This window comes from Hevea brasiliensis, chromosome 15, assembly GCF_030052815.1.
Source record: "Hevea brasiliensis isolate MT/VB/25A 57/8 chromosome 15, ASM3005281v1, whole genome shotgun sequence".
Lineage (NCBI taxonomy): Eukaryota > Viridiplantae > Streptophyta > Magnoliopsida > Malpighiales > Euphorbiaceae > Hevea > Hevea brasiliensis.
This window is the reverse complement of record NC_079507.1, coordinates 63,196,966-63,212,300: the sequence shown is the minus strand read 5'-3', so window position 1 is coordinate 63,212,300 and position 15,335 is coordinate 63,196,966. Positions and strand designations below refer to the sequence as shown.

General features: G+C 34.5%; 3 protein-coding genes across 7 annotated transcripts; 2 read left to right on the top strand and 1 right to left on the bottom strand.

Annotated features, from left to right (window-relative positions):
• The first annotated feature begins 847 nt into the window (after positions 1-847).
• On the top strand, positions 848-8,307 carry LOC110658750 (SH2 domain-containing protein A). Its single transcript, XM_021816486.2, has 12 exons — positions 848-1,244; positions 2,077-2,268; positions 2,455-2,661; positions 2,746-2,835; positions 3,709-3,786; positions 3,889-4,053; positions 4,916-5,230; positions 5,491-5,771; positions 6,501-6,663; positions 7,059-7,408; positions 7,692-7,769; positions 7,931-8,307. Exons 1-12 carry the CDS (start codon positions 1,086-1,088, stop codon positions 7,947-7,949), a joined length of 2,097 nt encoding a protein of 698 aa, XP_021672178.2. The 5' UTR covers positions 848-1,085; the 3' UTR covers positions 7,950-8,307.
• A 795-nt stretch (positions 8,308-9,102) lies between these two features.
• Positions 9,103-11,021, top strand: LOC110658759 (receptor-like serine/threonine-protein kinase At1g78530). 5 transcript variants are annotated; one of them, XM_058136717.1, is made up of 6 exons: positions 9,104-9,369; positions 9,518-9,658; positions 9,756-10,101; positions 10,169-10,419; positions 10,513-10,646; positions 10,739-11,021. In XM_058136717.1, the coding sequence occupies exons 2-6, from the start codon at positions 9,523-9,525 to the stop codon at positions 10,958-10,960; spliced, it is 1,089 nt and encodes a 362-aa protein (XP_057992700.1). In that variant the 5' UTR covers positions 9,104-9,369; positions 9,518-9,522; the 3' UTR covers positions 10,961-11,021. The 5 variants fall into 5 exon arrangements, with proteins under 5 accessions (XP_057992699.1, XP_057992700.1, XP_057992697.1 ...); XM_058136714.1 differs by having other exon boundaries at positions 9,105-9,369; positions 9,518-9,664; XM_058136715.1 differs by having other exon boundaries at positions 9,105-9,403; positions 9,518-9,664.
• A 48-nt stretch (positions 11,022-11,069) lies between these two features.
• Positions 11,070-14,818, bottom strand: LOC110658777 (fatty-acid-binding protein 3, chloroplastic). Its single transcript, XM_021816522.2, has 5 exons — positions 14,471-14,818; positions 12,934-13,035; positions 11,819-11,974; positions 11,523-11,737; positions 11,070-11,367 (listed from the first exon to the last, which is right to left on the bottom strand). Exons 1-5 carry the CDS (start codon positions 14,661-14,663, stop codon positions 11,200-11,202), a joined length of 834 nt encoding a protein of 277 aa, XP_021672214.2. The 5' UTR covers positions 14,664-14,818; the 3' UTR covers positions 11,070-11,199.
• Positions 14,819-15,335: the final 517 nt, after the last annotated feature.

Genomic DNA, 15,335 nt, shown 5'->3' with positions numbered 1-15,335 from the left:
CAACCCATTGTTCCCAAACAATGTTCTTGGTTTCAAGAAAGCAAAGAACCATCACTGAAAAGCTCCTGTACCTGCATGCAACACTCTAGACAAGACGAGACAAGACAAGACGAGACAAACACATGCTAGGTAGATCAATTGAAGTCCTCTACAAGACGAGACAAACAAATGCAAGGTAGATCAATTGAAGTCCTCTCCAATTGGCACCTATTCCATTGTAAAAAAATACACACAAACATCACTTATGCACAAAATTCATCCAAAAATGGGGAGGGCAACATTATCACTATTAGCAACATTAGGGTTCTTGGTTATCTCTCACCTATTTCTTCATTTTAGGAAAACAATATTACCAAAATTTTGACCACCATTAAGAAGCAACTATTGCATCATATCGATACCTTTGTGAATCTATATATTTCTGTTTAAATTCAATTGAGTACGATTTTTTGTCAAAAAATTAAAATATTTTTATTTAATTTTTAATACTAAAATATTTTTTTATTTTTTTAAAAAAAATTAAGAATTCTGAAAAATTATTATAGTAACTGTGTTGTTCCTAAAAAATGAAATATAATTCGCTAGAAGCTGACAAATGCATAAAACACAACACAAGTGTTACAACGGAACAATAACTATTCTATGAAAAATAAAAAAAAATAAAAAAAAAAAAGAGTATCAATAACCACGAGAAGTTGATTTTGTTGGAACTCAATAAACACAACAATAAAATAGCAAAATGTGACTTCCAAATTTCCTGATATGGCCCCTAATGATTGGGTTAGCAACTTTCATTGCTGTTCTGCGAATCACTTGATTTGTGCCTTTCTCTTTCATTATTAAAACTGAACACACAACCGAACCAACCGTTAATTCACAAAAGCCGTCACATCACTCGCAAACAAAACGGCGTACGCAGTCCGCTTTTAGAGAGAGAAGACTGTAAACTGAGAAGAGCTAGAGACAGATAATAAAAGTTCTTGTTTAATGGGTTTGTTTCTTTAGAGACGGAGACAGAGATAGAGAGCGAGAGAGAGAGAGTTTTTTTTTTTTTTTTCATTTTCTTGTGTGATCAAGAATCCCAAATGGGAATCATGGATGATAATGTCATAAATGGTAAAGATTACACTTTGCTTAAAGATTTTCGAATGGTGATTGAAGTAAAAGGGGGGAATTTCTCTTTCTCCTTCTGGGTTTACCTCATTGACTCCGCCAATGCATATCCTGCTACAGTCATTAATCAGGTTCAAAAACTTCCCTGCCCTCTTACCCTTGCTTCTTTATTTGTTCTTCCGCATTTGGACGTTCACCTGAATTTTGCAGTTTTGAGCATTACCTTTATGTGAATTTCTTATGCTTTTTTTGTGGGTCATCAATGTGATTTTGCTTGTCAAGTTGTGGCAGAGTTGTTAACTTTTCGACTTTTATATGGATAGACTAACTATGTGTATCAATAGGCAAAATTTATATAATAACCAAATAAGCTTTCAAGTTTATTTCAGCTGTTGGCTTGAATTGTGATTTGTTGAATGTCCTATTGCATGTGTGCGTTTCTTTTTCTTTTTTTCTTTTTCTTATGGACGTGTAACTGTATTGGTTAAATGTCACAGGAGTTTGTTGCTTGGTCATTTGTTATGGTTTAAGTAGAGAAAAAATGGCACATTTAGTGTTTGCTAGGTGTTTGAAAGGCCTTCTGGGGATTTAAAAATTTTTTTTTTTTAATTCAGAGGCAGGAACAATCATCATTGAATGCATATTTTTTTCCCTTTTTGGCAATTTTTATTGGTCATCTGCCCACATATTTAACAATTTTTTTGCTGAAGCTATTAGCCCATTTCACTTCTTGTGTATAGTCATGTACTCCTTATTCAATGAGGCCTAACTAATAGCAACTGATGAATGAATGTTTGGATTAAGGGAGTTTTTTTCAAATACATGATCTGTTGGCTAAGGAATTAATTTTTCTCTATTCTTTGTCATTCACCATTGATGCTTATCTCATAATGCTTATGCATTTTTTCCCCTGTTCTATTTCTTTTTCTTTCCTCAAAGTGAACAATCGTCTTTGGTTTGCAGATTTACTCAGATATCACCAGCAGTGCTCCTTTTATTTCTATAAATGAAAAGAAGTTAGTGACACTTTTACCATTGTCCCTACTACACAAGGAAGCTTCTGATCCGAGTAATTCTACTTCTTTGACTGAAGCTTTACACGCATCAATGGAGAATGAGTTTCCTCTGGAAAATTGGATTCATGTTGGATGTGGGGTAAGGTTTGAAATCTTGTAACTTTTGCAAATAGTCGTTTAGGAAGTTCATTGACATAGAAGTTGCTGCTCCATTACTTAATTTGTCATTATTTTTAATTTTGTAAGTGTGGCTTTGTTTATAATATTCATGTGGTCTCTATTTAAGATTATGAAGTACTGGGCAATTGTTTTTTTTTTTACTCAGGTTTTCACTGAAGTATTGCGGCTTCACATTAATGGGGAAATTGCAGGGGAATGGTCTCTCCCTTCTTCATTCAACAAAGACTTCATTTCAAATGGCTTGGAGAAGATAACATTAGTTGGTGCTAGTGGAGATGATGATTTGCAGGGTTATGTCTACAATGCAGAAGTCTTACCTATAAGTTTGTCTATTAAGGACCACTATTTTAAGGTCCATAGTAGTTTTACTTCTTGAATTTCTATGATTTTGTTTATTTGACTGTATATTTACCTAGATGTATACGTCCAATGCCAGGATCCGCCTTTACAATTATCCATTGATGACTCATCTACCTCTGAAATTGAAGAAGGAATTGATGGGATTTGGAGTATTGTTGGTGGCAAGGTCAGTTATTAGAGAGTTTTGCACTTCTAAAAGAGTCATTTCACAACTATTGATTTTTACACTTTAAGTGGAGTTTTTATACTTTTAGATTATGGAGATAATTGTAATCTAATAGAGATGAAACTAGTACCAAATTGGCTGGTTTTCAGTTTTGCGTAAGCTGAATAGAATGGCAAAATACCAACTGATCTTCTTTTTGGAATGGCTACTGAGGGGGAAAATAGTTGAAAGTTCATAAATGGTGTTTGGCATGAAATCATAGTAGTAATTGCCACAAGAGCAAATAAGGTTACTCATCACTCAAAAGTCACATGTACTGAAGCATTACTATTCATGTGCATTGGTGCTTTATAATCACAATCAGGATTATTTTTCTGACATGGTTGAGCATTTCTATATTCATTTATTCTAATTTAGTTCATTTATGCTTGTTTAGAAAAGAAATATGAGTGCTAATTAGACTTTAGATTTCCCAAAAATAGAATTTGTGAAATTATCATGTGAAATTTTTATTATGGTTTGATTGATTTATAGCAATGTAAGTATGCTTTTCATCTTACTGCACTTGTAACCGTGTCACCGTGGATTTAACTCAATCTTGCAGCTGCAGTTGTGTGTAACAGAAATGGGCTTGTCATGGCCATTACATATAATTGTCACAGGCTGTTGCTAGTTTTCGAATGAAAATGAAAACTGGAAACAGAAAACAGAAACAGGCATTGTGCAAATTAACATGACATTATGTTTCCTGCTGATCCTCCCCAAACCATTATCCTCTAATATTTATGCTTCTGTGGTAAAATGTCTTCTCACTTGATTGCATAATAATTATATTTTTTATTATAGGTCTTATAGACATTTGTTGTTTTTCAGGCTTCTTGTCGCAGGATTTTTTCTTTAGATGTTGTTTTATCAAATGCAGTTAGCGTGACTATAGACAAGGAAGTGGAGGTATGCATCCCTGGATTTTCCATAGAACAATTTTCATGTTTTTACTTATTAGCTTTGGCAGCTTTTCTGGTAGTTACACTCCTGCACTACTTGCTTTAATAGGTTGTTACTTCACTTTTATATGCTGACAATGGCTTACCTGTTGAGAAGACATCTGATGACGAAGCTCCCCTGTTGATAAGCTACGATGGGATTGAATTTGCTGCTTCTGATCAACAGAGTAAACTTTTGCATGGCCGTGCCTCCTTTAAGCTCAAAATATCTCAGGTGGTGATATCAGACTTGAAAAGTGGCTTCTGGTTACTTACCTAGATAGTGTTAGCAGTTAAACATTTTTTCTGTTATTTTCGCATGGGCTTATCCCCACACCCACCCTCCATCCCTCCCTTCATTTTACTTTATGTTTTCTGGAAAGGAAGGATTTTCTTAGATAACACTGGCAACCCCTTAATTTTTATTTTCTGAATCTAGTTTAGAAATGTTTACAATATCCAGTCATGATTATGGCATAAATGCAAGCTAGCTTGTGGTTGGCAGGTGGTTCTTGTCCTTGCAGCATTCCCTGGATTTGATTGATAAATGTGCATTATGCTATGCCCTAGACAAACTATAAATATGTTCGCATGCTGCCATATTTGTAAGAAGTTATATTTTTTTTATTTTGATAAGCAACCAACTGAGGCATAATTCCTCCAGTTGGCCGATATGATTGTCACCATAGTGCTTGAACAACAATGTGGTTGGTTTCTACATTTGGATTTACTTATTTGGGTGATTTTGTGTCTTGTAGAGATTTGTTAGAAACGTTGCTACATTCTTGTTTACGCTGTTAGTATCTTCTTTTCATTCTATGCTGTTCTTTTGCAGTCTATTTTGACCCAAAACAATAATCAGTCTATGGTAATTTTTGGCTTCACGTTTGTGTTCCTGGAGGCAATATTATTAGAAGTTTAGATGCCAAAAGGTGGACCTTTCTGTTTCTCGTATGCCTATGAATGCTTGTGTATGCAAGAGAAAGATTGCACTTTGGATTAGGAATGATATTTTGATTTTACTTATTAGGAATTTGACTTTGTGTTGCCAATACCTCTAGCGTTTGACAGTGACTTCTTTTTCATTCTCAATTCAGCTCTCTTCCAAGTGTGATAATAGGCTATTCCGCATTAAATTTGAAATGCCTGGATTTGGGGGGTATCATTTCCTTCAGGCATTTTCTCATCCAATTCGTTGCATATCTCGGAGTCGTCGAACATCCTTGCTTACTTGGAAAAGACCAACCTCTGCCAGTTATCCTCTCAATGGATCAGCAGAATTTCAGCACAATTCTGTCCATGAAATAAAACCTAGTCCATCATCAAAGCGGGTCAAATTGGGGCAGGAAAATACATCTGCAGTGGAGCGACAAGACGACGAATGCAACTTGCATGCTTTCACTGCTAATCAGGTGTTTAGTGAGTTTAGTTTCTTTCATTTCATTATTGTTAACATTTTCTTCATCATTGTGGTTATAGTAATATCAAAATTGGAAAATCCTAATCCTACCCTCCCTCATTATTTTTATGTGCTTTTTTACAGCTTAGAAAATAATTTGGCTCTCATTTTTTGAAACTTTAATTTTTGTTGTCAGAGATTTTTTTTCCCTACTTTGATTACTGTTATCGTTGCTTTCATGTGAAACTTACTGTGTCATGGTTTTCGATTTAGGTTGAGAATGCACTAAGGTCAAAGTTGGAGGGAAGTTCAGAAAAACTTGAAGTAGACAACTCACCATCTGATTCAGAGAGTACTGAGGAAAGAGATTCAGATTTCAAGGTCATGTCAAGCAGTGGTTATTCAATTTCGGACTTGACTATCTTTAAATACTGCCTGGGAGGCTTGACTGATAGAGCTCTTCTGTTGAAAGAGGTTGCAATCTCTGCCTCTGAAGAAGATCTTTTGAGATTTGCACATGAGGTTTCCCTATACTCAGGATGTTCCCACCACAAGTAATCCACAATTTCTTGACTGATTTTGAAATATTTAATGATTTTATGCCAGTTGAATTATAAGTATGCTTGTTGAAAGCCATGTGGAATGATGATTCATTGTTGTGCTTATGATGACAGTGTTTCTAATGGTAGCTACGTATTTTGGTGTCTGAGTCATTTGTTCGATTTGGTACATCAGAAAATCGACTGAGCCAGTTATTGCCTGAGTTTAGTGTGCATGTATTTTCTTTTATTCTGTTATTTGCAAAATACAATGTCAACTTTATGCTAGCTTTTCCCATATGTCATATATATGCTAGATTGCAAGCAAGAATGACTCTGTTTGTTATGCTGCCATAATCTTCTGCATTAAAGGAGTAAGTTATGCACCAACAAGTGGCTGGATTAGTAGCATAAAGTTGATCTCCACGTGAACTTTACCTGTAAGGTGAAGGGTTCAAATCCTAGAGTTGTCATTGTTGGGAGGGCTTTACCTGAATGCCACACTTGACCCTAGCATGGGAAACTGCATACTTAAAATAATAAAAAAAAAGGAGTAAGTTATGCTAAATTAACACAGGGAAGTGAATGCTATTAGTGTTCTTTGTTTCCTTGTCACTTCAGGTCGTGTAATTGGGCCAAACAGGCAGTCAAATCCTCTTGCCTGTCAATACACCTCTGTCATGATTTATGTGATTACTTTGCTAAAAGTTTTTAGTAAAGATGCCCTTTTTTTTGGTCTTCCAGGCGTCAAATAACGATTGCAAAGAGATTGATAATGGAAGGAACCAGAGTTTGGAATTCAATTGCACAAAACAACCATGCTGTTCATTGGGAAAATGTAGTTTTTGAGATTGAAGAGCAATTCATGAAGATTGCTTGCTGCAGTAGCAGATCACTCACGGAGCAGGTTTCTTTCATTCATCATCTTCTTCACCTGTCCATGTGAACACACTCTCTCTCAGCTCTTATTGATAGTTGGCTTAGGATACTTAGTTTTTGGCATAATGAACAGCTTCCTGGATAGTTTTTGGCATAATGAACAGCTTCCTGGATACTTTTATTGATAGTTGGCATAAGGTCATATCGAGGAAAGACGCTGCTCTGAGGGACTTGGGGAAACTAACATGAATTTAGGCAGTTTTTCATTTTCCCTTATTTTTTTCCCTTGATTAATTGATTTTTCAATGGATAACCTTCATTGATGGCTTTGATGTGTGAAGCATGTCATTAATCATATTTAAGTAAGAATAGTGAAAAATCTTCAAAGGTGTGACCTATTTTGTGTGTCGTCAATTGTTTCAGGACTTTGAGCTTTTGAGAAGAATTGCTGGATGCCGGGACTACATTGCCCAAGAAAACTTTGAAAAGATGTGGTGTTGGTTGTACCCTGTTGCTTTTGCACTTTCCAGAGATTGGATAAACACAATGTGGAAATCTACATTTCCCAAATGGATCGAAGGATTTATTACAGAGGAAGAAGCAGAATTATCACTTGAAGGCCCTAGAGGCCTTCAAGAGCCTGGAACTTTTGTATTGCGGTTTCCAACTTCAAGGAGCTGGCCCCACCCTGATGCAGGTAGCTTAATTGTGACTTATGTTGGCAGTGATTATGCTGTTCATCACAGGCTGCTTTGCCTTGATTTTATCTACAGGTGTGTTCCTTTTCTTTTTCCTCTCTTTTTCGTTCTTTTCCCTCTTTTTCGTTCTTTAGATTTGAAGTTATTCAATGGTGTTTGGATACAAACAATCAGCTTCTAATTATATAGGGTAACATGAAAATCTATGTAATGGTAATTTTCCAAGAGTGGTGCAGATGAAATAAAGAAAGTAAGAAGACCAAGATGATATGCTCAACTCTAGATATAACATTCTGTAACCTTTGGGTGGTTCTTATTCGCAAAACATGGGATCCTGACTGTCTTTCTGTTAATGTAGTTGTGAGGAAAGCCAGACAAACGTGAAACCGCTACAAGATATGTTGTTGGAGGAGCCTGAGCTCTCTCGATTGGGAAGGCAAGATACTTCGTTCTTTACTTATTTTAAGGCATTGTTCTCTGCTTATTTTAAGGCATTGTTCTCTGCTAATCGATAATTATATATATATATATATATATATATATATATATATATATATATATATATTTTTTTTTTTTTTTTCCCTCTTGAAAATGCAGGACTATGAGAAGTCAGTAGCTTGGATGAGATGTGGCAAAATATCATTTTCTGATTATGGTTTATGACGCTGTGGAGTCGTCATTTGGTAGATTTCTAACACACCCCTGAACTCAGTCGTGTGTTCGGCAATCTCCTCCCCCCACTCCTTTTTGTCTCCATTGGTTTTCTGGTCATCGGAGAAAGCGATAGTTATAGTTGCGTTTCGGCGTTTCTTTATGATGTATATATTTAATTTTACTATTGCACCAATTTGTTCAGTAACCAGTAGAAACAACAACGTTTGTAGTTTTAAGCTCCAGAAGAAAATAACTTAGAAAATATATGAATTTTATTTTTTTTTAGAAAAATAATTTATTTATTATAGAATATAGTGAAATGCTTATAAAAATAATAAATTATGAAGACTATCACGGGTTACTGATGACGTGTTGCGGCCATTATAACGAGAAATCCTAATGTCCCGGATCATTTTAAAATAAAATAAAAAATTATGTGAGATTAGGATATTTAATAAGTGATTTATTATAATAGATTAAATTTAAATAAAAAATTTTAAAAATAATTATCAAAGGGTCCATGTTTGTGGGATGTCTTTATAATTTTTTACATTTTAATAATTTTAAAAATAATTTAGATATTTTTAATTTTAGAAATTAAAAAAAATAATGAACTTCACGTGACTTTGGTGACCAATTTTAAATATTTTTAGATTATAGAATTAAAATAAAGAAAGTTGTTATTTAGACTGACAAAAATATAAATATATAGAATTTTTGTACGACAAAAAAAATCTTGAAATAGGTTACGACCGTAATCGAATTATGCGGACACATGAGATGCATGTTTGCACCAACTTCACGTGAATCCACAGACACTCCACAGCTGTAGCTCTTCCGTGGACAAGACAAAGTCAAATACACTCCCAACTACATGCTAAAGCAACTGTCGGATGGCCCGCCAGTTTTAAAATTCTATTTTATGTAGTTTTAAAATTCTATTTAATAATAATAATAATAATAATAATAATAATAATAATAATAAATCATTGGAGAGTTGAGTAGGACATTGATGAGGTGATAGGATAGTGGCCCGCCAAAAGTCATCAAAATCGGCCAGAGAAAAGTTAGGCATTGAAAGGGCTCTTCAAATTATTACTCTTGACATGTGTCAGATTTTGTATGATTCAAAACCACTTTCTTTCTCCTGCTCACGCAACAGTTGACACTTTCCTTTCACATCTGAGTTGTTCGTGATCTACATTCATTCAAAAGTTTGTATTTTTTTTTTTATTAGTTGATCCTAGTTGGTTCTAAGAGAAAGCTGCTATCTCCCACTTCTTTGGAGAAGCTAAGATATAGATTTCTTTAACCAGAAAGAAGAAAAGAAATTAAACAAAAAAAAAAAATCTAGTGAAGATCATTTTAGCAGACCTTTCAATGTGATTATTCTTACCAGCTGCTGCTTTTACTTACGTAGTATTCTTTCATTTATTAGTTGTCTGAATTCTGCTTTTAAATCCATCGTACTCCTGATAGAATTCTTTATTTATCTTCTGCAACCTGAAAATTTTTCAACTTCTCTGCCAGTAAAAATGGGCAAAGCTCAGGACATAGCATTCTACATCACAGTTTGCTGCATTGCTTTCATTACATCCAAGATAATTATTTCCTTCCTCCTCTACAAGAGATGGAAAAGAAAGCACTTGATGTATGAAGATGGCTTCTCAGGTGACAGTAAGTTTTGGCTTATTGATTTGCTTCAAATGTAGAACCAACAAAAGCAATGATTACTCAAGAAATGTTTCCTTCTTGCATTTAATTACAGGAGGGAAGCTGGTTTTGTTCAAGTCTGCAACAATGCAGCAGCCTCTATCGTCTGATGTGTTGTTGAAGAAAACTTTGAAATTGAGCAACAAGGACATCATTGGCTCTGGAGGGTTTGGAACTGTTTACAGATTGACCATAAATGATTCCGTGGCCTTCGCTGTCAAGAGACTAAACAGGGGAAGTGCAGAGAGAGATCGAGGTTTCGAAAGAGAGTTGGAAGCTATGGGAGATATCAAGCACAGGAATGTTGTCACTCTTCATGGATATTACACTGCACCTCACTACAATCTTCTCGTATATGAGTTAATGCCAAATGGAAGTTTAGATGCAGTTCTGCACGGTAAGTTTCATGAACGCAATTTGTTGTTTTCTGGGGTTGTTTCATGCTAAAATGGATTATTGTTCAGGGAGATCAAAGGAGAAGAAGGATTTGGACTGGGAATCCAGATATAGGATAGCACTAGGTGCTGCAAGAGGCATTTCATACCTGCATCATGATTGCATCCCGCACATAATTCATAGAGATATCAAGTCTAGTAATATATTGCTGGATCAGAAAATGGAAGCTCGAGTATCTGATTTCGGATTGGCTACCTTGATGGAACCTGATAAGACTCATGTATCAACATTTCCAGCAGGGACTTTTGGATACTTGGCTCCTGGTACCACCAAAAATTATAATTGAAAGTCAGCCTGATCTCTCTTTTTCTTGTGATCCCTTAACTGATATCACAATTATGTTTAATTTTCTGCAGAGTACTTTGATACAGGGAAGGCAACTGCAAAAGGAGATGTTTATAGCTTTGGAGTTGTTCTTTTAGAACTTTTGACTGGAAAGAAACCCACAGATGACGCATTCTTTGAGGAAGGGACTAAGCTGGTGACATGGGTAAGTCCTGAAATTGTCTGCAAATGCCAAATAATGGATTTACGGATAGTTTTTTACTTGGTTATTTCCGCTAAAGTTGAAACCTAAAACAGGTCAAGGCAGTTGTTGAAGATAAGAGGGAAGAGCACGTAGTTGACAATAGCCTGAAGTGTGGACCGATCGATGAGATTAATAATACATTCAGAATTGCGTTTATGTGCCTTGAACCAGAGCCCTCTATGAGACCTACCATGGCTGAGATAGTCAAGATGCTTGAGCAAGTAAAATCAGACAAGGCTGTAAATGATTCTTTTAGTAGTTTGCTTATGGGTTGATACTTTTCAAAGCAAAGTTGATTGTACTTGAACAGAATCTTAACAAATTTTCTTTGGGGTAGATTTCATTTAAAAAAACAAATACAGAAATTTTAAAGAAGATGAGATATGGAGCTCTGAAACTTTAAACAAGATTGATCAAAACTAGAGTAATCAAGAAGTTAAATACAGCGTTGAAGATACATCAGCTTGAATAAACTAAATGCATCAGTCAGACGACAAACTTCAAGAAACCAAAATCATAGTGTGAGCTTCAGAGTTGTTGCCAGCCCATTGGCGACCGAAGCTTTCAATGAAGGAGAAACTGGAGCATCTCCAAAAAACACATCAAAAAGGGCAAAAGTGACATTTGCCGACTCAATTGTAGCATCCACACCAGATGGTATCCCATCTGATGAGACAGAGATCTGAAAATTTACAAACCAGCGATCTGAATGAAAATACAGGAAGGGAGAAATTGAAAAGGATAAAAGGAATTGAAACAAAAATGAAAATAATAACGCTATCATAATAAACATGAATTGAAGTGTGCTTTTCCTATGTCCGCCAACTTCAAACTTACTAGCATTTTTAAGGGATCCAACCATGTCAAATATATGAATGTCCCTTTCTTAAGAGGTCGACCTTGGAAGATACCACGAAATGTGGACAAAGCAGATTCATCAACTGAAGTGGGTGCTTTGATTCTTGGGGAGATGGCATCATTCAGGGCATCCCAAAAAGTTTTACCGTCAACATCTCTTACCAGTATTATTTGTAGTGACTTTTCCGCAGTAGCTACACTTAATGAAAGTGGTATTAGCAAAATCATCTACTTTCCCACTACAAAAGCAGTAAACATGGGAATGAATTTGTTACCTTGAAAAATTGAGCTGAACAAATCTGGATTCTCCTGAATCTCAGCAGCTGATTGCCCTTTCCAAGCATTCAACGTGTTTAAGATGGATTGATTAACATATAGTCCTGCAGCATAGACCTTAACACCAATGATTGCAAAAACCTTCTCTCTGTATCCTGAAATTTATTGCAGACCACAAAAAATTTCATGCAATCTACAACTATAATCTAAGAACTCATGACATAGATCTTAACACTAACAATTGTCAAAACATTCTTCCTAAATCCTGACATTTATTGCACGCAATTGAAGCAATGATGCTAGCTAAATTCAAGCAACAAGCCAAGTAAACCTAAGGACTTCATACTAGTTTAAATATTATTTGCATAACCATCAAGAGTCAAACGTAGTATTTGCTTAGCTCAAAAATACATCAGCTATTAAGATTGGGAAGATGTTTCCTTTTATCTACCAGGGGGAAAAAATTCCTTCACATTATCCCCAGTCCCCACAAACCTGTTTGCCTGTGCTGTTAAATACATCACACTTGGCGATGATAGTAATAATATTGTTATGAAAATAACCTGACAAATTTGAAGAAAACAAAATTTAAGTAGTTTGGCAAAAGCCTACTCCACAACAATCCACTATCAAGAAAAAAAATAATTACAACCACTAACATCTCTCAAACACTGTCAGTCACAAACTTTTAATCACTTGGATTTCTAACTCACCACACACATAGAATTGCCTTGCAATTTTAATGTCACTACCACTGCACACACGCTGAACAAAACTTTCTCAAGATGCCAGCTCTCTAATTGCTGCACACCTTCAAGAAAGGAGAAAATCTCCTTTTACAGGCACATGGCATGGTGACCTAACCACGTTCTAGTTAGATTTTGACTTAAAAAACCAAGACAGAATTATTTTAATTCTTTTCTTTTTTTTTTCTTTAACTTCCTAAATAAATTTTAACTCTAATTCCTAATCTTATTTGGACTTGGACTCAACAAATAGTAAGAGCTTTTACAGATATACAGCTGGCATCCTAGCACATTTGTATGCTTCATAATTTCAATCCATAGATACTTCCTTTCTGGCACAATTTTAGTATGATATGATAGCAACTGACCAGTTCCAAGTAGTGATAATGAACTCGAGCAACCCGGCAAACTTAAAGATGTCTGAAATTTCACATTGGTTGCGGGTTCCTGTGTGTACTCTGCACTTCCAACTGCAGCCATTGGTTAAAATTAGAGGGGAAATTATTCAAAATATCTTCATGGATAAAAATAAAAAGTAGATTTAGAAAATATATCATCAGGATGTTTTTTTTTCCCTCCATATACTTTCCAATCGTCTATATTAAAATCTAACACTAACTGAAAGTGAAAAGTGGCCAGAATTTAAGCAATATTAAACACTGATTACAATCTGAAACCATTCCTCATCTGTTAATGTTCATTGTCCATTTTTATTTTGTTAATTGATGGGAAAAACAAAAGGGAAGTAGCTGATCATTTTCCATGAATGGAAAAGATAAAGTCAGGAGGCAGGGTGGAATCAGAGATCAATCAAGTTCTTGTGCAAACAAAAACACCAAATTGCGTGAATCAACAAAACGTGAAAAATATTTTCCTTTTTACTCTGCTAATTCAACAAAAAGTTATCATTAGAAACACAAACTTAGATATTTTAACATGTCAAATTTGCCAATCTGAAATGTAAAAAAATTTCCAATATTGATGTTAAAGAGAGTGCATTGACCACGTATAGATTATTTAAGACATCATGACAATGCTTTGAAGACGCGTGCTTAAAACTTCCTTGAACGTATCAATTAGGTCATTTTGACAACTACATTATTAAGTGATGCAAGTTCCATAAACAGCTTCCTTCAAGAACAAAGAATGCACATCTCAGTGCTATTATTATGTTCACAACTTCAATCCTCAGCAACATTATTATTCAGGTACGCAATGTAATTGTGTGTTTGGGCACACCTTAGAACAGTATATGACTCAACTTATTTGGGTATATAACAGATAACAAATTGCTTAAATTAACTAGGCGGGTTGACTGTAAACTAATGTCCAAGAGTGAGCAGAAAAACATGCCTATGACCATAATTCTTTGGAAGAATTAATGTAGCAAAGTCAGCGGCAAGGACACATTTGGCTGTATAGTCTGCAGGGCCTTCCATAACCCACTGCCAAAAAGGAGGAAAAAAAGAAAAGGTTGTAACATATTCTTTCACCTAATTTATCATTTCCATTTCATCACGTTGGTGCTCCTTTTGGAATTCGGCAACAGTCACAATTGTAATGGCATCCACTTTGAAAATGAAGACAATTTTTCTTCTTAATGTCAAGTATTTATCTCAAGTTTCAACAATGAGAAAACTTTCAGAAAAGTGTCTTAGATTTGATAATTAAGTCAATACACTTCCATACATTAGTTAAAATTTTCAAACTTACTCCACAAGCTGTTCCCCATTCTCTAATTTTTGAAATTTCACCATACTATCCAAAGCTGTTCCCCATTCTTTACCAAGATTAACAGGATTACCATAAATGATAAAACCCTTCTTCGTGCATAGATACAAATGCGAAACTAAAATAATTTTTATCAAACAAAAAGCAATCTTGGAAGAAGTTTATGAAATTTACCTGAGGAAGATGAAGAAGAAGCTTTCAAATAGAAATGGGTGTGATCCTTATGGAGACAGGATAAGGATAAGGGCAAGAAAGAGTGGACTTCGTAGAATGGTACAGCTGGATTTGGAGATTTTCTTGGAAAACTAATTCTGGGATTTGAATTCCAGGTGGCAAACCACGTTGGTGTAGAAATTGTTCCAAACATGTTCTTGTTCTACTCCAAAAGAAGAAGAAGTTCAGAGTGGAAGCAGCCTTCAAAGAATAGGGAGTGTAACACTACTGCAATTAGCTTCTGGTTTATTCCTTACACAACAGTCAACACAACACTACAGTATATATCAAAATTGTTTAGAAATAATAACATTGCTCTCAAAGAAAATGTTTAGAAATAAAGCCCAAATTCCCAACTGTTATCTGATGCTGATTAATTTTGTTTAAAGTTTTTTTTTTTCCAGCAAGTTAAGAATTTTTATCTTATAAGATAAACAAAATTATGGGGTCACATCTTAATAAAAAAAAAATAATTATTATTATATTATATTTATTATTTTTTTCTATTTTAATGAAAATTTTAAAGTATATTATTTATTTTTACATAAACCAAATACTTGTTAATAAAATTTCTTAGTAAAGTAAATTTAAATAATATATTATCAATATTTAAGATGGGTTGGACTTTGATAATTTAATTTAATGTTGGATTTCAATTTTATAAATTAGACATCCTTTCATATAAATTATTAATTAATATAAACATATATAATTCTATTAATAAATTTTAAAATATTATATTAAAAAATTAAATATTTCATACCTCTATATTAAATTTGAGTAATATTAATTTTCAGATGAATATAAATGAATTTCAATTAAGTTT

Bases quoted from the DNA above. Each gene is read 5' to 3' on its own strand.
- LOC110658750 (XM_021816486.2), top strand. From the start codon at position 1,086: ATGGGAATCATGGATGATAATGTCATAAATGGTAAAGATTACACTTTG. The intron at 2,662-2,745 runs GTCCATAGTAGT...GTCCAATGCCAG, and splicing joins TTAAGGACCACTATTTTAAG to GATCCGCCTTTACAATTATC. The intron at 2,836-3,708 runs GTCAGTTATTAG...GTTGTTTTTCAG, and splicing joins GGAGTATTGTTGGTGGCAAG to GCTTCTTGTCGCAGGATTTT.
- LOC110658759 (XM_058136714.1), top strand. From the start codon at position 9,523: ATGGGCAAAGCTCAGGACATAGCATTCTACATCACAGTTTGCTGCATT. The intron at 9,665-9,755 runs GTAAGTTTTGGC...ATTTAATTACAG, and splicing joins AGATGGCTTCTCAGGTGACA to GAGGGAAGCTGGTTTTGTTC. The intron at 10,102-10,168 runs GTTTCATGAACG...TTGTTCAGGGAG, and splicing joins GATGCAGTTCTGCACGGTAA to ATCAAAGGAGAAGAAGGATT.
- LOC110658777 (XM_021816522.2), bottom strand. From the start codon at position 14,663: ATGTTTGGAACAATTTCTACACCAACGTGGTTTGCCACCTGGAATTCA. The intron at 13,036-14,470 runs GTAAATTTCATA...CAATGGCTGCAG, and splicing joins TTCTTCTTCATCTTCCTCAG to TTGGAAGTGCAGAGTACACA. The intron at 11,738-11,818 runs GTAACAAATTCA...CATTAAGTGTAG, and splicing joins GTTCAGCTCAATTTTTCAAG to CTACTGCGGAAAAGTCACTA.